Below are 24,054 nucleotides of genomic sequence, written 5' to 3'. Positions count from 1 at the left end.
TAGGAGTGTTATCAAGATAGGAACCTCTAAGCCGTTTTTGGGATAGCTCAGGATCCTCCAACTTGACAGTAGAAGCGTCACTGTCCTCCTTGCGCAAGTGACGCTTTTTATCAGAGAGAAAAGTTTTATGGGTATCAGAAGATGTTGAGGGGTTAGTTCGAGCACAACGTTTCCATTTTTTAACGTTCAACCGTGAGGGTTGGACGTCGGATAAACTGGGTGTTTTTTGGTCAGAGGTAGCTGTAGGTTGAGAGTTTGGATTATGACATTTGTTGGAGTGAAGGGAGCTGGAGAGATTTTGGGGCTGACAAGGGGGAAAGTGGACATAAGACCGGAAGAAGATTCGGATGAGGGCTGGATTTTGAGGAATTCCATGATGTCGGTAATAGGAGTGAGGTTAGTTTGGGAGGAGGATGAAGATTTCGTGTGTATATGGGAAGGAGTTGTGTGAGGAGATGTGGAGACTTGTGACTGGCTTTTTGTTATTGGACTGAGACTAGGATTTCTCACTTGAGAAAGGTTATTAGTTCCCACAATAGGATTATGGGATAAAGGGGGTGACGTGGTTTGCGGGCATTGTTGTGGGTGAGAATGATGGCTTGGGTATCAGCTGGAAGATTTGATGGAGGAGGTGGGATGTTAGGGGATTTGAAGGTTCGAGGGGGGAGTCGGAATTACGGAATGGGCGATTTCTCTTAAGGGGGGAAGCCTTTAGAATAGGGCCATAAAGGAGCTCTTCAAATTGTTTGCCTTTCTCATCTTCGTCAATTTCTTTATCACAAGCTCTGATATGGTGTCCCATCAATCCACAGCGATAACAGAAGAAAGGAAGATTCTCATATTTAAGCGGAATCCATAACTGCTTTCCTTCAAAAGATATAGTTATTCCACGCAAAAAAGGCTTCATAATATCAAGGCTGACCTTGAATCGCACAAAGCACCCAGCAAAATTCATATCAGTGTCAATCTCTTCAACAAAGCCCTACGACATCAATTTTTATTGCTATTTTGAACCCCTACGACATTAGTTTTTTAATAATATAAAATCTAGTTAATAATATAAATAATATACAAAGTATGTCAAAATTACGCATTACCATAATCAACATTCATTACAAATTTACAATAATCTAAAATGTCATGAAACATGTTTTAAACATGAATTTAACATCATTAAAATATAACAAAGTTTCAAAATTTGTCTACCAATAAGTTCTTGAACAACTATATAAGGCATTTTTCCACTTTATATCCAAGCTAGCATCGATCATATAACCTGCAAAACTAAAGTCAATAACAACAATCAAGACAATACTATCTTCTCAATGACCTGGCTGCAGAATAATGATATAAAGATAGTAAACGATCAGTCAAATTTAGTGACAGCATGACCTTCAAGCTTCAAGTATACATGTACAAATATAAAGCCAAATTATGTGAAGCAATATCTCAGTACAAATATAACCAGAGAATATGGCGAGTACATCTTACAGCTAAGTTAAAAGATTTCTCTACCTGTCGGTCAACAATTTTATCTCTGGCAATTCAACTGGTATAAGATGTGCATCTGAAGATCAAAATGAGGTTAAAAGTCAAAGAATATGAAGACATTCGATCAAATATGATTAAAATGTCATCTCAAAATATATCTTGGAAAGTTAGGGAAGCTACCCAACAGAAACCAAGAGACCACATTTGCATGTCTGTCAGAAAATGTCCAAAGATTTATAATACGAAAAAAAAAAAGAATCTTCAGATTAAGGAACAGAAAGCATTCTGGAAGCTCAATATTTGTTTGCAATGGTGAAACTCAAAATAATAAATTTTATGCCAAAGTTTATTATCCATTTATCTTAGAGATGGTAACATCACATAATCACAGATATGTATGAGACAACTTATCTGCAAACATTTGTTAAATGCTCATCGTTTTAATATTACAATCAATGCACAGAACCAGTAAACCTTTCGACAAAATCTGGTGCTGATATCTAACTGAAAGCCACGTATCCGTGAATTTCATTCAAGCAGAATAATAGAACAAACATTAACAAAACAGATCAAAAGCAGGATATGTTACATACCTAGCGACGGAGGTTTGGATGTAAAGTGAATGGAACATAATGGTGATGACTCCGAAAAAGAAAGAAGTACCATACAGCCATTTGGACCCATGTTGCTCCCTATCATCAACAATTAGATGAAGAATCAGACAATAATTTACAAGCCAAATTTCTCCAGCAATAAGAATATGATCATTTAAGATCATAAACAAGACAAAAAGAATCCATATATAGGTGCAGCGCTCCACTATCTTAATTAATCACATAAAAGCACAGATGCAGAAAAGCGGCCCAAGGCAACATGTCATTTTTATGTTTGCTTGTCAGCTGGAAACTAAAACTAAAATACTATGTTCATTTAAATTTTTCTAATCCAGAGCGTGTAAATAACTTTTTTCACTAACCCAGACTTTGAACATCAGTCACCTGAGTACAAGGCTTTCCATAAAAGAAATGCTTAAAAGGGGGGCAAAGTGGGGGTGGGGGCAGACAAGAAGCTGCACAAACACATGAATTCTGTGAATAGATAAAACTGATAAATTATCACTAGTTTAGAAACCAGGTTATCCACGAACCGTGACAAACCCATTCTTTGAGGACCATGGTTCAAATGGCCAAGTGTTTGTCTCCCAGAGATAAAATGTTCCATCACTGCATCATAAAAGGCCACTCTAAATGGTTATTTATTGATAGCATAATGTGTATCCTCAGAAAGTAAATAAGATGCAAATCAATTTAGATGGTAAGTGGTAATTTACAGTACAATTTTGCAGAAAAGAAATAATCTCCCGAGGGAGACCACTTTAACAATGATATGCCTCCTAGGCCCCTTGTGTCATACTAAACAAACGAAACATCATATTATACGTTGGCTAGCTAATTTATAGTATCCAGCAATAACAATAGCAGCAAATGGACATACATTTGAAAGAATTAGTTTTAGCAGTTAAAAAAAAATTATAAAAGGATTGACGTTTTTTTCCCATTCCTTGTTCTCCTATTCATTATCCATTTTGGCATTTATAGATTTTCAATACCTAGTAAAATGTGATACCTCACCTGTAGCAAAAGGTGTTGAAAATGTTGAGGCTCCAGCAGGGATTGAACTAATGGGAGTGGAAATACCAAATGCAGATGATGAAGCAGCCAAGGAACTAAAAGGTGATTACTGTGAAGCAGCAGTTCCTAACAAAGATGAGAATGGAGCTGAACTGGTGGGGGTTGAGAACAAAGAGGGTGTTGATGAGGCAACAGCAGGAGTAGAAAAGAACAGAGATCCACTTCCACTTGATGCTGGTACAGTAGTGGAGCTTGACGGGTTTGTCGAAGCCGATGCTCCTGTTGCTGCTGACAAGGCTAAGAGTCCAGTAGCTTGACCAGATGGTTGCGGAACATTAGATAAATGTATAATTGGATGAACCCTTCGAGCCGCAGCCTCCTGTTTCGCTGTTTCCCTCCTATATTCTCATCTCCTCGATGGCGTTGGTCAGCAAGATATGCTGTTCTCATAGATTTAATGTACTGATGAATACTTTCCACCTACATAAGCATTAGAAAGAGCAGCTTAAGGGAGCCAGGTATACAATTAAAAAGAAGAAGCGCAAAGCAGTTGCAAATAACACAGCAGCAGTCTAGCAAAAGCAAGTAAGTCTATAGAAATCTATCCTTTAGGGCAAGATTGCTATATTTAGAAGGTTGATTAATTTATGAACCACCACTGTTACTATCCATCTTATTTGTCTTGACTTAACATGTATATTTCCAAGTTGAGCTCAGAAACTTGTTTCATTGGGATTCTGAATTTTATGCCTTTCCCGCTTCTCAGTTTCAGGTTTTCTCTATTTCATTCACTCAGGATCCCAAAAATCGCATTGCGTCTAATACATAATCCCTTCTATTTGTATTTCATTCCTTCATTACCAATCCTCATTCTCTTCAGTCAAATCTATCCTTCTATTTGCTCAACGAATATCCGTTGTCTTATTTCGTCAGCTACGGTTAACATCATGTTCCCCAGCAGATTACTCGACTCATCCTCAACTTCACCGAGTTGCAACTGTGATTTCTCCCCAGAAGAGAACACACGAACACTATTCCGAACTTCAATCCAGCTCAAGCCGGGGTCTTTCTCTAGCATCGACTTCCTCATCTTTCTCCTGGTCTCCACAACATCGCCCCACCTCCCTGCTGCAGCATACAACTTAGTAAGCAGTACACTCGCTGCACTGTCTTCTGCATTCGCGTTCAAGATCTGTTCCGCAGCATGGATGCCCTCTCTCAGATTCCCGTTCTTGATGCACGAGCTCAGAACACTTCTCCACGACTCCATGTAATCATCTGCAAAAGGTGATTCAGCAATCATCTCCTCGGCCTCCTCCCACAGCCCAGCTCGGCTCAACAAGCTGATGATGCACGAATAGTGCTTAGGCCCCGGTCTGAAATGGCGCTCCTTCATATTCCTCCAGAAGAATCTAGATTCGTCTACCAAGCCACAATGGTTACAAGCAGCTAGAAGAGAAAGGAATGTGACCTGATCTGGGTTCAGGCCATGCTTCAGCATCTTGAAGTAGACTTGAAACGCCTTCTTTGCCTTCCCATGGTGACCGTATCCAGTAAGCATCGAGTTCCAGCACATCAAATCGCATTTAGGCAGGCAAGAAAATGTATATGCAGCAGAGCTGAGCTCCCCGTTTTTAGCATACATATCAACCAGACTGCTGTGCACACAAACTTCAGCATCATTTCCAGTTTTCAACACCAGAGAATGGATCATTTCCCCTTGTCTTAAAGTCACAAGATCAGCACACGCAGCCAAGACACTACTAAGAATGAAACTGTCTAGAGAAAAACCTTCCTTCAGTATTTCATGGAATAGACTCAGCGCACCCTCGCTCTCACCTTTTCTAACATGCCCAGCGATCATGTCAGTCCAAAGAACAGCATCTTTATGTTCAAAAGAGCTGAAAATCTTATGACCTGACGCTGAATCATCATTACTGAAGTACATGGACAAGAGTGAGCTCCCAATATATGCACTACTCATAAGCCCCGCTTTCTCAGTTTGAGCATGAAGCGGCCTTCCATAGTCGCAAGCAGGGAAACTGCAAGTACCACCAATAACCGCTGCAAAAGTATACTCATCGGGTTTCACAGAGCACGCTTGCCTCAGTTGAACAAACATCTCCATCGCCTTCTCTCCATCTCCATTCTCTGCAAATCCACCAATCATTGAGTTCCAAGAAACCAAATCAGGACTCCCGATTCTCAGAAAGACATCAAAAGCTGAACGCGTGTCGCCACAGCTACAATACATATCCAGCATTGTGTTATGCAGAGGTAAATCAACACATGTGCCAGATAAAAGAATTTGAGCATGAACACATTTCCCGCTTTCATAATCTTGCAACTTGGCACAAGCATTCAACACCAATGAGTATGTGAATGAATTTGGTTGAACATCATCCTCTAACATATTCTGTAAGAGTTCAAGACTCTCCAATATCTTCCCATTCTTCACATAGCCCGATATAATCGAGGTCCAAGCTATGCAATCTTTATCCTTCATTGCGGTGAAGACTTTCTTAGCACAATCGACAACCCCACAATTCGAATACATCCCAAGCAACGATGTCTGAACGCGTATATTATCCAATAATCCAGTTTTGGCGCAATGAGCATGCAATGAAGAGCCAAGAACCACGTCGCCAACCGCAGCCGAAGCCTGCAAAAGACTAGTGATGGTGGACCCATTCGGCACGTGGCTCTCGTGCGCTAATTGATCAAGCAGCTGAAACGCCAAATGGGCGTGATGAGGTCTACGAGAGTAGGCGGCGATCAGGGTGTTGTAAGAGACGACGTTTCTTCGAGGCATTTTGTCGAACAGGAGGTGGGAGTCCGCGAAAGATCCGCAGCGAGCGTACATTGAGAGGATGTTGTTGTGTAGGAATAGGGGGGTTTGCGTTGGTGGGTGTGCGGTGGTGAGAAGGAGGGCGTGGAGGCGCCGGGCTTCTCGGAGGGAGGTCGCGGCGGCGCATTTCCGGAGGAGGTGGGAAGATGAAGGTGGCATAAAATGTCTGATTATTTGCTTTATTCTCTAGCCAGACATCTATAATACACAAATTCTCTTGTCACACCCAATGTACTCATGTAATTAGGGGTGTAAGTGAGTCGAGCTAGCTCGCGAGCTACTCGGGATCGACTCGAAAATTACTCGAAATCGACTCGGTATAAGTCGAGTCGAGCTCGAGCTCGAGCTACTCGACTAGGTATCGAGCCCGAGTTCGAGTTTCACCATACTCGACTCGTTAGGCTCGCGAGCCTAATCGAGCTTTCAAACAAATTATGATTTTATCCCTATATTATAGCTTAATTACTAATATAGCTCATAATATATACAATTTGTTGAAGCATGTATGAGACGAGCTTAAACGAGCTCGAGCTCACCGAGCCTAAACGAGCTCGAGTTCGATTAAGATTCAATAATCGAGTCGAACCGAGTCGAGCTCGAGCTCATCGAATATGCAATCGAGTCGAGCTCGAGCTCAAAAATCTCAAACTCGAGCGAGTCGAGCTCGAGCTCGAGCTTGATACATATAGACCGAGCTCGAGCTCGAGTATGTCAATACTCGACTCGACTCGGCTCATTTACACCCCTACATGTAATAATGAGATGGGTGGGGTTACGGCTGGAGCGCGAGTCGGGCCGATCAAATAATTCAAATTAATTATTATTGTGATGAAAAAATAATATACTTTTAAAACATTGCCTTTATTTATATCAATAGTTATTTTTTGGGTTAATTACGCCAAAAATCATGAATTTTGGTCGGATGTCCAAATTTGCCATGAACCTTTTTTTTTTTTTTTTTATCAAAAATTCCCTGAACTTAAGGGGTTGAACAATTTTTCCATGATTTTCGAAAATCCCCAAATTGAGTGCTGACATGGCATTTTTTAGTGTCCTGAAAAATGATATGGCACCGCCGGACGGGAACCAAAACGACGTCGTTTAGTTGGGCGTAAAACGACGTCGTTTTACCTCAAATTCTAGCCCCCGTCTTCTCCTCTCTGAACTCCGGCGAAGAGCCTCCCACCGGACCGCCCCTGCCCTCAGTTTTGCAGAGCCCTAGTTTCCCAAATCTCTCATTCCTTAATCTCGCTAGAGCGATGAAAGGCGGCGCCGTGCGAAAGGGGGCGCAACCCTAGCCCTAGGCGGCGCGAGGTCAAGTGGTGGCGCAGCGCGAAAGGGGGCGCAAACCTAGGCGGCGCGAGATCTGGGGAAGAAGAAGATTTTTTGAGGGAGAAGAAGTTGACGGCGGCGATGGATGTTTGGGGAAGAAGAAACAATGTAGCTTCTTTGAGTGGGTAGATCCTGAAGTAAAGCCTAAAATTGAAGATGACGAAGATGAAAAATTGAACTTCTGGATTGGAGAATTCTTCAATTCCAGAGCTGACTAAGTATTCTTTAATTCTAGAGCAAAGTATTCTTCAATTCCAGAGCTGACTAAGCCTTGCCAGAGTGCAGTGCTGCCAGAGGCAGCTCTGCCGACTCTGCTCTGCTTGAGATAGCTCTGCCCGCGTCTGCTCTGCCGACTCTGCCAGAGATAGCTCTGCTCTGCCCTCAGTTCGTGCCTCCCTCGCGTCTTCTCCAGCTCCCTCCGCTGCCCTCCCCCACTACCACACCTCTTCCTCTACCGCCTTCCCCCACCACCATCATAGATCTGCCACCTTCTCCACCGCCCTCCCCCGCGTCTTCTCCAGCGCCCTCTGTCGCCGCCTCCGCTGCCCTACCCCACCAGACTCTGTGTGTTGTCTCTCTCTCTCTCTCCTAGAATTGACGTCGCCGCCGCAAATTGGAGCTGCTGCTGCGTGAATTTGGTGTTGATGGAATTTAGTGATGATGGTGGTGGAGGGCGGTGGAAAGAGAAAGGGCGGTTGAACGATGGATCTGCGTGAGTGGTTGGCGGCGGCGGATCTGGTGATGGTGATGGTGGAGGGCGGTGGAGAGAGAGAGGGCGGTAGAGGGGGTTCGATGTGGCGAAAGAGGAAGGCGACTAATCTGGTGATTGTGAGAGGCGGCGTGAGGTCTGGAACGGCGCGAGAAGGAGGAAGGCGGAGGTGGTATTCCTCGGCGCTGCTTCGCCAGAGGAAGGAAGCGGCGGTCCTTTGGCAGTGGTCCACCGGCCGACTTGGAGAAGGGGGAGGGGGGGAATAATGAATTTTTTTATTTTTTTGTTTATTGTTTTTCCAAGTACGTGCCACATCAGCTCGGTATTACCACGTAGGCGACATGTCAGCTCGGAGGTAAAGCATGGAAAAATTGGTCAACCCCTTAAGTTCAGGGAATTTTTGATTAAAAAAAAAAAGTTCATGGCAAGTTTGAAAATTGGCCCAAAGTTCATGATTTTTGGCGTAATTAACCCTTATTTTTTATATAATAATTACTAATTAAAATTAATTTGTGAAATAGTCATATTGAACAATGACATTCAATATTTGGTCACTCATCTATAAAACATCAATTTTGGCCATTTTTAACGTTTTAGAACTATTTTGCCTTTAATTAGGCGGACTGGGTTAAGGTTACGCGCGCGAGTTGAGCTTCGGGTCGAGTTGGTCTCGCGGATTATGATGATACAAATGACACTATTAATATCAATTATATCATTCATTAGGTACACTTGGCACAACTAATGTCAATTGTTCTAAGAGAAAGGGCGCGGCCTCTGGCAGTTGGTATAAATGGCACTATTAGTGTTAATTGTATCATTCATTAGGTATAGGGGTGGAAAGATTAGGATCGGGTATCGGATAGTACCGATACCGATCCGAATTCGATCGGGTATTGAGTATACGATACTTGAAAAATTAGGGTATTAGATCGGTACCGAGAATTAGAGTGCGTTGGAAATCAGGGTATCGAATATACCCGATCGAGTATCGAGTATACCTGATTAAAATTAATACATATTTGTAGCTTTTGTGAACTGCAAGTTACTGTTTTTCCTGTGGAGTTCTTGTCTGGTCTGTCGACTGCGGCATTGCCTGATGATGGTGTTTTTGAATATATCATTCTTGGACATTTAGATGAAATGTAGTTGGAAGAGAATCTGAACGTGTAACTCTACTCTATAAAAGTTAGTTTTAATCATTTATGTTTAATCAAATATTTAAATGTATAGCTTGTGTAGTTTTTGTGAATAGTAATTCTGTAATTTTGACTTCTCTTACTAATATATTTTACAGTTATGTGCCTTTCTATTATGATAATTATACCCATGATTTTTCCACAGCAATGGCATCTTCTATCAGTCATTAGAGTATTGGAGAACACAAACCATGTGCATGATTTAACCGGGTAATTTAAGGTATTTGAATACCCGATTTAGGTACCCGATTAAAAATTGATATCGGTACCGATACTAATGTTTTGGCCACCACTGATTAGGTACACTTAGCACAATTAGTACCAATTGTGCCAGTAGTCGCCCAACGGGACAGTGAGCGAGGGAGAAAAGGGGCGTGCAGATAAGGGTATTTTGGGTCAAAATTGTAAAAAATTATCATAATTTGTGTTTTTAGATGAGTAACCAAAAATTGAGTTTCATTGCTCAATATGACTATATGAGTGCATATTTTCTTATAATTACTTGACCAAAATAAGTACATTCCCGCCGTGCCCTTCGCTCTGTGGCCGCATCTTCCACTACTCTATCGGTCAGGACTAGTTAAAAACTATGAATTATTCGAAGTAATTATTATTGGAGTGAATATATGAAAGTAGCCATTTTTTTTAGTAAATTTAAAATTCATCTACTCAAATAATTTTTTTAAAAATTACCCATTTTTTGTATTAAATGACTAAACTGCCCCTAAGATTAAAATTAAAAAATTACCCATTTTTTCTTCCACTTATCTCTCTATACGTCTCTCTCACCTCTCATTCAATCTCTCTCTTTCTCTCTAATGCGCTCAATTCCAGAAATCTCCCCACCCAACTCCGGTGAATCGCCGCCTGCCCCCTCATCTCTGGCGAATCGACGCCGGCGTCTCCGAACGTAGCCAGCACCACCTCATCGCCCTTCTCCACCAGATCCTATCGCATCCGCATTGATTTAGCAATTGATTTATCGTCATTGTTGTGCCGTGTAGTGTGGCGGTGGAAGTCAGCAGCTAGGTGTTGGATAGGGATGAGGAGAAGAATCGCGATTCGCCATTGGAGAAGAAGTTGAAAGTGAATAGATTTTACAGCTATCGATTATTATATCGGACGAAGTTTAGGTGAGAACAATCGGTGGCCAATTTCAATAATGGTGACTTGGCACCATGACCACTCAAAATGCAACTAGCAGATTGCTTAATCGCGGTCAATATGGTCAGTGCATATTGCTTTGGGTTTTATAGCCACTCAAAATGCAATATGTTAGATTGTGTTTCCTGGTAGCTGTGGCGATGCCCTCTGCAAATCTCTCTGGTTTGAACAAATGTGCATCTTGCTCCCAAATCTATTGACTCTCAAGAGTTAGGATGTGGAATTCACAACCAAATTTATGAATTCACAATCAACTCGATCAATTCACAATTGTATCTTTAGTGTTGGTTGTGAATTTGAGTTTAAAAGCTCGAATTCACAACTAGTTATTTTGGTTGTGAATTCGAGTTTTAAAACTAGAATTCACAACCAGTTTGATGAAGTCACAACTAACTCTATTGCTGGTTATGAATTTAAATTTTAAAATTTAAATTCACAACTAGAAATAATGTTAGTCGTGAATTTGATTTTTAAAACTTGAATTCACAACTAACAATATTTCTAGTTGTGAATTCAAACTTTAAAACTTGAATTCACAACTAAAAATATTTCTAGTTGTGAATTCAAACTTTAAAACTTGAATTCACGACTAGCAATATTTTTAATTGTGAATTCACGCGAATTCACGACTAACACTATTTATAGTTGCGAATTCAAACTTTAAAACTTGAATTCACAATCAATACTAGTTATTCAGTTGTGAATTCGGGTTTTAAAGCTTAAATACACAACCAAAATTAATGATAGTTGTGAATTCGCGGGTAATTTTTATATGCAATGGTAAAATGGTAAGTGTGACTAATTTTTAAATTTTTTTTATCTTAGTGGGTATTTTTTAAATTTACTATTCCAAAATGGTTATTTTAAAAATCCACTCTTATTATTGTGAATTTGTGATAAAAAAAAAGTAATAATCGACATGAAAGAAAAATTACTTTTATTTATATCAATAAATACTTTTTCATACAAAAATAATTACTCGATCAAAATAACTACACTTCACCTTTACCTTCGCGCTTGCGCCCGCGCCCTTGATGTTCTGCCAGGCCCACCCCCATCCTCTACCCCGCGCCCGCGACAGTGCCCTCCCCTCACAGCCCCGTTGTGTTGGCGCCCTTCGATTGTGTCAGGTTAAATCCGTCTCACCTATACACACAGACTCATAGGAGACCAAAATTTGTGAAATTCGTCTAATTATAAAAATTTTGGTACACATATTAAATTAAAGATCATGGCAAGTGCTTTAATTTGATATGTATGTTATGTAAATATTGAATTTAAAATGGGGTAAATGTCACTTTCTGTCAAATCGTTTGACCAAATTATCGATTATGTCCCAACTTTTCGATATTATCAAATTGGTACCCAACCTAGCAACCATTGTTTAATTGTGTCCCCTAAAAAAATTTCGACACTCGAGAATTGACGTGAAACGCGGAAGTTTGATTACGCGGACTTATTAATCCATTTGGAATTGCTAGCACTATTATTCTTAAACAAAAAAACAACATAATACTTATGTGGCATTATTCCTCCAAAAAAAAAGCATGTGGCATCTAAACGGCGCCGTCTCAAGTTTTTAACAAAAATCTCAAATCAAAGCTGAAACTAGGGATGACAATCGGGTACAACGGGTACGGATAATGACTATCCATATTCATACCCACGAACTAAATGGATAGTGGTTTTTAACCACGAAACTATCCATGGATATCAAATAGTATCCAATCCCGCCACCCGCGGATACCCGCTGCCTGTCGGGTATCCGCCACCCGTTATCTGCCGGGTTTCCGCCACCCGTTATCCGTCGAATACCCCCCACTATTCGCCGGATACCCGCCACCCACTATCCATTGGATACCTGCGAAATAAAATTTAATTATAAATTTATAACAAATTTAATACAAAATAATAATAATAATAAATCAACACAAATAACATAGTTCAAATTCATATTTTTCATCCATGTTGAAATCCACAAATAACAAGTTTAAATCCAAATTGGGTCTGGAAAGCCTGTAATCGGTGGAAAGTTGTTTCTTAAGAGTTAGGAGGAAAAAACGGCTGAACTGATGTGTTAGGGGAATTTTGGTTTGGGCTTATGTTTAGGTTGGATCCTTGGAGGAAACGGCTGAATTAGTTGGGCCTTAGGCTTTAGATTCTGTTTGGGCATTTTTTTTAGATATGATATGTTGGCCCATATCTCAAATGTATATTAAAAGCCATATTTTTAGGATTTTTTTGTGGGTATTTGACGGGTATTTCACGGGTAATTGGCGGGTATTTTTGCGGATATTTTTCATGGGTAAACGAGTTTCGCGGGTATGGATAGTAAGTATTCAAACTCATACCCACGAACTAAATGGATAGTGAATTGCAATCACGAAACTATCCGTGGATATCAAATGTCTCTCAAACCCACCCTAATAGGTTCGGGTTTTGGCGGGTATCCATTACCCGCGGGTAAATTGCCATCCCTAACTGAAACTGGTACTCGCTCCCTCCAGTCGAAAGAAGAAAAGCTTAAAGAATTTAGGTTAAAATCGAAGAAATCAATCCAGTCGACGATTGATGGAAGTCGCGAGAAATTGGGGCTGATTCGTGGTGGATAGGATCAATTAGGGCATGTTTAAATGGTGAAATTCAAAAGAGTTTAGGGATTTCTACAGATCGATACTATAGCAGTTGGATGGGGAATACATGCGTAGGGCCAAAGACAGGGAAGAATGGATTCTTCCAATCCATGACCGTCGCCGTCTGGAAGCCCAAGCAGGGCCTTCCGACGCTGGATCAAGACTCCGGCGACAGAACCAAAGACAAGGAGAACTCTGTCAAATCTGACAGCAAGGACTTCGGCTTCACCCGCTCCGACATGCAGAGCACCTCGCCAACGCCTATGAAAATCGCACCCGACGAGCCGAAGAGAGTGTCGAGTGCAGGACTGCAGGTGGAGTCAGTTCTGCAGCAGAAAACGGAGAACATGAAAAGAATTCTCCATTCTTTGCTGGCAACGAGATGAACTACGACGACGTCCTTCTTCTTCTTCTTCAGTTTGCGCATGAACAATTCCTGTGATTTTCAATTTCTGAACCTAGGGTTTTAAGATTTTCTCACAAATGGCATCCCAGAACAATGAAGGTAGATTTAAGAAGACAACACCGTGCTGAATTACGTATTTTTTTTATAAATAATTCCACGTAATCAAACTCCGACATTCCACGTCAATTTCTGAGCGTCGAAAAAATTTTAGGGGACACAATTAAAAAAAAATGTTGCTAGATTGAGTACCAATTTGATAATATCGGAAAGTTGAGACATAATCGATAATTCGGCCAAACGATGAGACAGAAAGTGACATTTACCCTTTAAAATGTAAAAGTCATATGTATTTATTTAAAGATTAAAACTTCAGAAAAATCTCTCAGCTCTTCTCTTTTTTTGAATAAATTTAGTTTTTTATTTTTTAATTTTTATTTTTTCTTTAAACTTATACTATATCTTTTTAGTTTTTATTTTTCATAATATCAATTTGTGAATTATTCTTTATTATTTTGGTGTTTCAATTCATCTCATTGAATGGAAGCACACATCCATCACTACAAGTTAACCTGTCAACTTTACAATTCATGATTTTGGTTCAATTCACATACATTCACATTTCTATCACACTTTCATATCATTACACCTTCACACATTGCTTAGGAGACCACACATAGTTTGATCAGGAGTCTCAAGGGTGTCTCCTCCTCCACCTCAGCCGTCTTTCCCGGCCAGCACAACACACGGTGGCACAACCGCCACCTGAGGCAGCCAAAGAAGCACTAACCTCAAGCTCACAATCCTTTGTGCTTTGGTCACTGTTCTTATCTTCAGAAGCACCATTCACAGCTCACGGCCTTCCTCCTTGTCAGATACCTTGATCACAAACTACGTGGAAGAGACGAATGGTTCATAGCCCAAAATCCGATCCAACGACAAAGACACCACACCTTTGATCACACCAAACCACACGTACACTTTAGGCCCCAAGATCAGCAACTGGGATGGTCAGAGACAGGAGTTTCTCCAACAAAATCCCAGTTTTTCGAGGACCTTGCTTGAAGTCTATCAAGAACAAGATTGATTACTGGGGAATCCAGAGCATTGAGATAGTGTACAACATGGCCTATTTTGATGAAGAGATGTCTGGTTATTGGGATTAGGAAGCTGATGCTTCCACATCCAGAAATGGAATGGATAGTACTCGTGTGTTTTTTGAAGTCCATTTTCCAAGTATCAAGGCTACAACATATCCAAATCTGCTGGTTGATGAGAAATCTTGGATTGCTTTAAACTCCGGCGTGGTCTCTCGACACGGAGACAAGGCATGGGAGGGTTCTGACACAGAATTTAAAGGGCAGGCCACCATTTGAGGAATCAGAAATGAGATAAGTAGGCCATTTGAACATATATATATAGGGCTTCTGTTATTGTTGTTTTGGAGCATACTGAGCAACACATTGTTTTCTCAATACAAATATAGTCAAGTATCAAACTGGATACAGCACTAGGGTATAAGATCACCTTACACAACACAAAATTTACTATTTTGACAGCCACACCTTTGTATCATATCCTAGAAGACAGAGACAATGCGCTGTTATGAACAATCTTTCCTTTGCTCGTCGTGTCATTTCAGTCGAATAACAGGAACCCTCCGTCGTGCTAGTAACATTTCGTTCGTTTGGGCAATCTGGAGTAGTAGTTGGTTGATTTTCTGCAGAATTGCAGCCAAAGATTAGTATTCTTAAATCTTTAAAACAGGAAATTAAAAATGTACATCTACATATTCAACAAACTGCATTTTTTTCTTTTATATATTTCTCATTCCCTATCACACTGATTTTCCTACAACAATCCAAAAATTTGTTTATTTCCCTATTAATGAACTACTAAGGAAATAAACAACAAAATTTGTTCTGTTACTCAAACCAAGAATGAGAAGTTAAAGGCCAAGAAATGTAACATAAATCCAAACCTTGTCCTTTTCATCTATGACAGCCATGAGTCTCTTCTTGCTGCTGTCTATCCGCAACCGCCTCTGCCACCACATCAGAAGTCTCCCCTGCCACAAGGAGAGCAGCAACGCGGCAGCGGCAGCAGCAACTCCACCTGCTATCCATGCAAAAGACCACACCCCAACTCTACAAGTAACACAGTACCTCAACCTACCAAAAATCCAAAGAATCCCAGTTTGCAGAGCTCCCACATGCAGTCTCATCCACTTCCTTACCCCATCACCACCACTAGCTGCCGGGGGTGGCGTATGGACTGGTCCCTGTAGCTGCAGCTGCAGCTGCTCATGCTCATCGCCTTGATTAGTTATCGGCAAATCTTCATGATTTCCAGGTGGAAAAACTGATGACTTGGCGAAGAAGTCGTCTTTAACGACGGAGGAATTTCCTTCTCCATCGACTTGCTGCCAATCGGCTAGTTCTTCTGAAACATCCTTGTTTTCCATGTTTATTGGAACCAGTATGGTAACCAAGGTACAAGTATATTTGTATATACATATATATTCATCTCATGCAGCATTATCTATATTATGAGGATATGATTAATGTAACGCATACCTCTGCAAAAAAGATCTCACCTTCAGATATTTTGTTGGAATTATCTTGAAAGCCATTTTCAGGAATTTTGGTAAAAGAGAAAAAACCAAGTCAAAGCAGTTGATGTTGATATGTGGGACAGTTCATTTTGCACACATCTATGGATATTCTTACACTTTTATCTTCTCTGCTTTTCATTGTGTATGAGCAAGAATGTTAATTCCGTTTTCCAATTGTCTGAAATAATGTATCATGAAGAAGGTGCACAACATGACGATGTTATATAGATGTCAATGTTCTCTCTTCTATGATCAAAGATAGCCATCTGCGTTGATGCCGATGCCAAAACTATTTTGTCACATTTCATAGTCATTCATCTTCGAAGCCTAAAAACCTATTAATAAATTTAGCAACCGGTGTAGCATCACCGGGTTGATAAGGTACAAGAGAATTTGGATCCATAGCAGAAATGGTCTCATAAAGAGTCTGAGGTCTAGCGCAGAACAAATGGTTTCTTTCAGCCAGTTCTTCAGCAAGCTCACTTTGATGATTGTCCATTAGATCCTCGTTCACGACTACGATCAGGGGTTTTCTCAGTCGTAGCGACTCAAATATGCTCCCAGAACCTGGTAAACAAAGTAAATCTCAGCAACATGGAGCAGTGCAAATTAAAACATATAGGTGGGATATTACACAAACTACATCTCAGAATACAGATTTGATGATACACTACATGGATGGATTAACTCATCAATAGCCCACAATTTGTCCCTTTGCAAAACACATATGGAGAAATTCTGAACAGAGTAAGAGAAATGCAGAGAAAAAAGAGGGGGGCATAGCTTCTCGTTATTCTTTTTCACCTCTATGCCAGTCCTCAGAGGAAAAGGATACAAATTGAGAGAAAAACAAGTTATAACATTTGGGAATTTTATATAAAGAAACAAAGATTACCTGCATGACTGATTACAAGAGATGCCAACTTCAAATACTCAGCTATGCTTGACGAAAATGTGAAATAATCTACAGATAGGGACCCATCTTCTCCAGTAGACTGAAATTTGTTGTCATTGCATTAAGATTAGAAATGACAGCATGCCAGGTTTAGAATAATTGGACAAGATAGACACCAGAGGAATCTGTCTTAACTAAGTGAACATATCCTTTTTCTAGATGTGGTAGCAGAAGCATTATTCCAACATTATTGAATCTTGCAACAAAAAATAATTTAAGAGATTGTTCTACAGGATAAGCTAGGTTAAACCCAACTTTGGTTTTAGACACTCAGTTAAAGTTTCTACGTTGACTTAGGGAAGCACAAAGGAACCGGATAACAAAAGCATAAATTCCATGAGGCCATGAACAAAAATTTCCAGAAAAATTTAAAGATAAGCTCACATGCATAGGAACAGGAGAGGTGAGAGGAACGCATAATAGACAAACTGGCTCAAAGGTGATTTGCAGCCCGAAAGGAGGATGAGAACGCTCCTCCCAACCACAAACCAAGCATAAGGTAATAATTTCACAGTAATGCAAGGACAACCCAGGTAAAATATGGACACTATTCCAGAGCTCATTTTCAATTATGCTTCTCTTTTCACTCCACCAACTACACATTGCTTGGTTGCTCTCAAAACCGAATTTGATGCAATAAACTCAATTCAAATGATCATGTTTCCATTCACCAAGTTAATCAGAGGAACAAGCGTCACATTACCTTAGATGGGATGTAAGACCCTCGGCCCATTTGAATGACAAGGTCGGTATAGCCCTTTCTAAACAGAGCTTCCTTGACCTCCTGACTGTCTACAGCTCTAACCAAGGCATCAAAACTAGTCGTTCCAACAGTCACGAAGACTACCCTTCCTGACTTGGAAATGTCATCCATCTCACTCATCCTGTGTCCCCTGTTTTCTTCGCTTTCTTGGAGCAACTAATGATGGAAAGACGAGAGGTTTCCAAAAAAGTTAAAACACTGCAAAATAAAACTTTATTTACTTAGCTCAGCTCAAACTTCACTTCAAAATTCACATTTATCAAATTTTACCAATCAGACGAAGAAATAAAGATCATAAATCGCCTTTGCATCATATACGTCATAAATTCACAGTGAACACATCCAAGATCACCAAGATTTGATTCTTAATTTAAAATTTCACTATAATATGAGAAAAATAACAAAAACCTAAGGTAAGAAAATGCTAGTTGAGCCAATATTTAAATCTATATCTATATAAAAGCCAAGTGCAACCATGTTTTGGCCATTTTCCCGCCATTAGAGTGTGAGCTTATACCTGTTGTGTAATTCGCAAAAGTGTGGCTGAATTTTGTTTCTTGGTCAATAGCCATTGTTCATATTAACAACTCAAAAAACAGAATCTGCTCTGTTTGAGCTTGAAGAAAGAAGTTCCCGTTTCCTCTTTCAGAAAAACATTAGGTGATGAAATTTTGTATGTACAATCAACTCAAATATATTCTGGCATTTAATTTCAAAGATGATGAGCACATCTTTTACCAATGCAGAACATTCCATCCTTATTGTGTCAAAACAGTTCTAAAGATAAACCAAAATTTGAAGTGCTATGCATATAACGACCTAACTATCAATGTTTCCACACATCATAGTAGCTCTTACATATAAAAGCCAACATTCATCATTCATCCAAGGCAAGTTTATTCTAGAAAGAGTAACAACTTTGCCCCAGTTTACAGCGAAAAGGAAACTCAAAAATCTAAAATACACAAATAGCATGCCGGCTTACCTGCAATACCGGAAATTGGGCGTTGGAAACTGCTGCTACTTGAGAGTCAGCGAACGGAGGCGCCGAGGCCGAAGGAGGCGGGGCGGGCGACCGAGAAGGCTAGCTGCTTGCAGCGCTGGGTCGGAGGCTCCGAATCGGGGCGTGGCTACGCGCAACCGGAGAAGGCGGGCAGCGGCGGTGACGGCGATTTCTCGCCGGACGACCGAGAGAAGTGAGAGAGAGCAAGGTGTGGGGGGTAGTGAGAGAGAGAAATTGAATAGAGAGATGAGGGTGGTCGAAGGCAAAGAGACGCCAGATCTTAGCAAGGGCCGGAGGGAGGAGGCAGAGAGATATCCTGATTTTTTTTAGAGAGAGAGAACCGGTGAGTTAGAAAGACTGAAAGAGAGAGAAGAAGAATGGGGAGATGTAGGATACAAAAGAAAAGGAAACACACAAAAACAATAGAGTAAAATTTTGAAGTAGCCAAAATGAAGCATAAAACACAATTTATGGCCACACATTGAAAAAACACAAATTTTGGCCATTTTTATAGCTTTGGGACGTTTTTGCCCTTAATTGGGCGGACTGGGTAGGGTCAGGAGCGCGGGTCGCGTGCCGGGTAGGATCAGGCACGCGGGTCGGGTTAGGCACTTATGGCACTATTAGTGCCATAAGTGCCAAGGATTTTTTTTTTTACTCCCCCTGCCCTGTCTACCCCCCAGACCCCCGACCCCACCCACCCCACCCACCCCCAAGCCAAAAACTTTTACTTTATTATTTTATTTTATGGCACTTATGGCACTAATAGTGCCATAAGTGCCAACGAAATTTTTTTTTACTCCCCCTGCCCTGTCTACCCCCCAGACCCCCGACCCCACCCACCCCCAAGCCAAAAAAATTTACTTTATTATTTTATTTTATGGCACTTATGGCACTATTAGTGCCATAAGTGCCAACGAAAATCCAAAATAAAATAAAGTAAAATGGTCTTTTTAGCACTTATGGCACTAATAGTGCCATAAGTGCCAAACATGCAGAACAAATATAGAAACAACAGCATCATCTAAACCCTAAATGGAACATTTAAACCCTAAATGGATAATCTAAACCCTAAATGGATAATCTAAACCCTAAATGGAATATCTAAACCCTAGGGGAAGTGTTTAAAAAGTTCCTTTTGGCTTGGGGGTGGGTGGGGGGGCTAGGGTCGGGGGCAGGGCAGTGGGAGTAAAAAAAAAAAATTATTGGCATGGGGTGGGTGGTGAGGGGATGGGTGGGTGGGGGGTGGGTGGGGTTGGGGGTCTGGGGGGTAGACAAGGCAGGGGAAGTAAGAAAAAAAAAAAAAAAATTGGCTTGGGGGTGGGTGGTGGGGGGGGGTGGGTGGGGTCGGGGGTCTGGGGGTTAGACAAGGCAGGGGAAGTAAAAAAAAAAAAAATTTGGCTTGGGGGTGGGTGGTGGGGGGGGGTGGGTGGGTGGGTGGGGTCGGGGGTGGGTGGGGTCGGGGGTTGGGGGTAGACAAGGCAGGGGAAGTAAAAAAAAAAAAAAAATTTGGCTTGGGGGTGGGTGGTGGGGGGGTGGGTGGGGTCGGGGGTCTGGGGGGTAGACAAGGCAGGGGAAGTAAAAAAAAAAAATTTTTTTTTTGGCTTGGGGGTGGGTGGTGGGGGGGTGGGTGGGGTCGGGGGTCTGGGGGGTAGACAAGCAGGGAAAGTAAAAAAAAAAAATTTTTTTGGCTTGGGGTGGGTGGTAGGGGTGGGGGTGGGTGGGTGGGGTCGGGGGTCTGGGGGTCTGGGGGTAGACAAGGCATGGGTTAATCCCTAAATCTGGATCCGGGTCAAAGAAAGTTGTTGAATCTATTGGGTTAAAGGGTAAATTAGGTAGAGCACATAAAAGATGGCCAAATATTGATGTTTTAAATTTTGTGGACAAAATTTAAGTTTCAATCACCAATAGGGCCATCCGGCCCTATTGTTTCAAAACAATACTCCCTCCGTCCCACTATATCTGAGACTCTTTCTATTTTGGGCGTCCCACTGTAAGTGAGACTCTTTCCTTTTTGGGTAAAAGCTTTTCCCTTTAAACACTTTTTCACTTTTCCACCTACACACAAAATACACATTTCTTAATTCCCGTGCCAAAAAAAAAAGGTCTCACTTACAGTGGGACGGAGGGAGTAGATAAAAGATTTTAATCGGTGGAGTCAGTCTATATATAAAAATGGTGACTTTTGCTTAGGGGTGTAATCGAATCCAGCCGAATCGAATAGTGGTGTGCTCAAGTTTGGTTTGTTTAGTATCGAATTGAATCCCGAACTTTACTTACCGAATACTTTGAGGCTCATAAGCGGCTCACGAGCCTATACAAACTTTCTAAATTTATATTTATATTCAAAATATTGATTATTTTATTTTAAAAATAAATTATTTTATTCAAAATAATAAATATATTAATTATTTTCTTATTACAAACAAAATTATTTAGAGATTTAATACTATTATTAATTTTAGTGGATAAATATAAGTTTTGTCTACTAATAATTTATATTTTTCAAGGTGAATCACTTGACGAACATGTTCACGAGCTAACGAGTCGAATACTACTAAGCTCAAGTTTGGTTTGTTTATTTACCAAGCTTCTCTAGACGAACTTGAACGAACTTTTTTCGAGCCGAGCTCCGAATAGTTCGCGAGCGGCTTGATTTGTTTACAGCCCTACTTTTGCTATAGTAAAAATAAATGATTTATTTATATAAATAAATTTAAATTAATTATTTTTTATATAAATATATAAATTTATTCTTAACATTAAAACTTAAAAGTTACTAATATATATATATATATATATATATATATATATATTATTGATAAATTATACAAGTACATAAAATGATGAAGACAAAAATATGCACTCTAAAAGACCAAAAAATTAATGTCAATCTAATAATAACATCGCTGTTGATAGCCTACCAACCCTGATTTCTCGGGATTCGACCTTATCTTTTCTGGGATTCAATCATATCTTGAACACTATCACATGTCAATTTAACGATAACAGCGCTGTTGATAGCCTAGCAACCCTGATTTCCCGGGATTCGATTATATCTTGAAGACTATCACATGCCCGATAAAAAATGAGATTATCATGAAGATATGGATAAGCATGAAGAATTATAGCTCTATTATAAGTCTAAAATGAGTCATATAGAATTGTTAATATTTTGCCTATAAATATGAACATATATTCATTATTCACAGGAAACAACTCTGTAATTGTAAATTCTCATCACAAATAGTGAATTATATCAGTAATTCTCTCTGGATGTAAATTTTTACGATCGAACCATAAAAATTCTCGTGTTCTTTCAGCTTTCCGTTAGAAACGATATTTTTGGGCACAATATAAAGAAATTTAAAGACCGCACGACGATAGTCTCGAACCCAGGACCTTATTTTTTCTTCCTCTCTATCTCTCTCTCTCTCGCCGCTATGGATTCCGTGATTGGCGAATTGAATTTGTGGAAATGCGCAGAGACGATGGTCGAAGACAACATGTTGTGGGGGATCTCCGACTAGGAGAGCAGAAGGGTGAGCATAGCTCATGAGATGCTGGTGGAGCTAAGCTTGATGATTCTGAACGAGTCGATGTTTAGGTTGGACGCGACGACGACATACAGAGTGGCGGAGATGCTGGGGGCTTGCGGCGAGGGGGATGACGGTGGTGGTGTTGGTGCATCAGCCGTTGAGTCGTGCGTACTAGATGTTCGATGAATTGCTGACGATGGCAGAGGGGAGATGTATATATTTTGGGAAGAAGAGCGAAATGGGAAATCTAGTGCTTTCCTTGCCGAAAATGCAAGCGACAATCGAATCCATTTACTGAATTTGTTTGCTTAATTGATTTCTTAATGCCCTAAATCTGTTTGGATCAGATGGTGGCTGAATTGATTTCTCAATCGCTTTCTTCATGTGGTGGTTGAATTTGTTGGTTTTGTGACGTGGTGTTACGGGATCCCAGACCGTAACGGCGTGTTGCCCAAGTCCCGCCCCTGCGGGCATCTGAAGACCCCCCCCCGCGGGCGTCTGAGCACCGACCGATGGGGGACCCCAAGGCGTATTGCCGGTGACTTCCAAGCTGCCAAACATGCCAATGAGTCCTTATTTTAGGTGTTAGGACATTTACTATGTATATATAGTTAGTTGGAAGCCTCGGCCTTGCACGGCCGTTTTGGTACGTACTTGCGCTTTTCAATGTCTGTTGGTGCAACTAGGGTTTTTGCTCATTTACCTATTATTGGGGGAAATAGTTGTAGAAAGACTTGTTGCTAGAATTGCCTGGAGCGTCCCCCTCTCCAATTAATTCATTGTAAAGTGTTGCTTACTTGTACACATTGTTGCTATTAATGAAAATGGTGTTCATACCAATTATGTACGTCTTTGCGGGACCACTAAAGCACCTTTCGATGTGAGTGCGTCGTCTCTGCACCAGCTTTCGAGTGAGCTCGATTGTGAGGTGGAAGTAGTCGCTGGAGCCGACTGCTAGCCGCACGGTGCGCTAATCTACGCTAACGCTACAAGTGCCTCGTGACAGGAGGTATCACAGCCTCGGCGACGGGGATGGTGGGGGAGAGACCCACAAAACCCCAAGCCACAAATGGAGGATCCAAGTGCTTGAGAATGAGAGCTCTCAAGCAAGACATGATTTCTCGGCCTTAGAGGAGAAGGTCGAGACGCTCGAAGGATTAATCCAAGAGCAACAACGGAGAATAGGGGCCCTCGAGATGGCTAACGCCGGCCTCCACGACACTGTTGAGGAAAGCCGCCAAGCTTGGCAGAAAATGGCGGAGGCAGGACCAGCGGGCGATGACAATGGCACTGAAGTGAGAAAACTTCGTAGAATTATCGACGGACTACGGGCCAAGGTCGTAGTCCTTCACCGCGCCAATGACCACAACCGAGACATCGAAGACCTACAGAACGCGGTGGCAACTATCAACCGCGCAGTAGCCAATACTGGGCCCAGACCGACTGGGGATGGACCAGGGAACGGTCCTCGGAAGAAGATTCCTGACCCCATTCCTTACGACGGAGTTCGTGACGCCAATGTCATTGGCAACTTCCTCTGTGACATGGAGCAATACTTCTCGGCAGCTAACATTGTCGACGAGCGTGAGAAAGTATCGACGGCTTCCATGTACTTGACGGAGAATGCCAAGTTATGGTGGCGTGGAGTGTTTGAGGACATCCAAGCTAGACAAATTCAAGTAGACACCTAGGAAGGACTGAAGCAGACCCTCAAGGACCACTTCTACCCGACTAACGTGGCCCTGAATGCCCATATGACGCTACGAGATC

The 24,054-nt window shown here is 41.2% G+C and overlaps 2 protein-coding genes across 11 annotated transcripts; both read right to left on the bottom strand.

Moving 5' to 3' along the window:
* Positions 1-1,060: 1,060 nt before the first annotated feature.
* LOC130995854 (pentatricopeptide repeat-containing protein At3g50420) lies at positions 1,061-6,206 on the bottom strand. 8 transcript variants are annotated; one of them, XR_009092300.1, is made up of 6 exons: positions 4,594-6,206; positions 3,123-3,602; positions 2,639-2,714; positions 2,085-2,183; positions 1,516-1,567; positions 1,061-1,284 (listed from the first exon to the last, which is right to left on the bottom strand). XR_009092300.1 is itself a non-coding variant. In XM_057921300.1 (2 exons), exon 1 carries the CDS (start codon positions 6,127-6,129, stop codon positions 4,009-4,011), a length of 2,121 nt encoding a protein of 706 aa, XP_057777283.1. In that variant the 5' UTR covers positions 6,130-6,205; the 3' UTR covers positions 3,464-3,602; positions 3,984-4,008. The 8 variants fall into 8 exon arrangements, 1 of the variants encoding a protein (XP_057777283.1); XR_009092301.1 differs by having other exon boundaries at positions 1,061-1,276; XR_009092297.1 differs by adding an exon at positions 2,490-2,560 and having other exon boundaries at positions 3,123-6,205.
* An 8,607-nt stretch (positions 6,207-14,813) lies between these two features.
* On the bottom strand, positions 14,814-19,171 carry LOC130995885 (uncharacterized). 3 transcript variants are annotated; one of them, XM_057921376.1, is made up of 5 exons: positions 18,728-19,171; positions 17,683-17,898; positions 16,920-17,019; positions 15,392-16,591; positions 14,814-15,130 (listed from the first exon to the last, which is right to left on the bottom strand). In XM_057921376.1, exons 2-4 carry the CDS (start codon positions 17,860-17,862, stop codon positions 16,335-16,337), a joined length of 537 nt encoding a protein of 178 aa, XP_057777359.1. In that variant the 5' UTR covers positions 17,863-17,898; positions 18,728-19,171; the 3' UTR covers positions 14,814-15,130; positions 15,392-16,334. The 3 variants fall into 3 exon arrangements, with proteins under 3 accessions (XP_057777359.1, XP_057777358.1, XP_057777357.1); XM_057921375.1 differs by having other exon boundaries at positions 17,683-17,940; positions 18,728-19,170; XM_057921374.1 differs by having other exon boundaries at positions 15,392-17,940.
* Positions 19,172-24,054: the final 4,883 nt, after the last annotated feature.

The sequence above is a fragment of the Salvia miltiorrhiza genome, chromosome 7 (assembly GCF_028751815.1).
Source record: "Salvia miltiorrhiza cultivar Shanhuang (shh) chromosome 7, IMPLAD_Smil_shh, whole genome shotgun sequence".
Classification (NCBI taxonomy): Eukaryota; Viridiplantae; Streptophyta; class Magnoliopsida; order Lamiales; family Lamiaceae; genus Salvia; species Salvia miltiorrhiza.
Note: the sequence above shows the minus strand (reverse complement) of the source record. Positions and strands in the feature narration are given on the sequence as shown.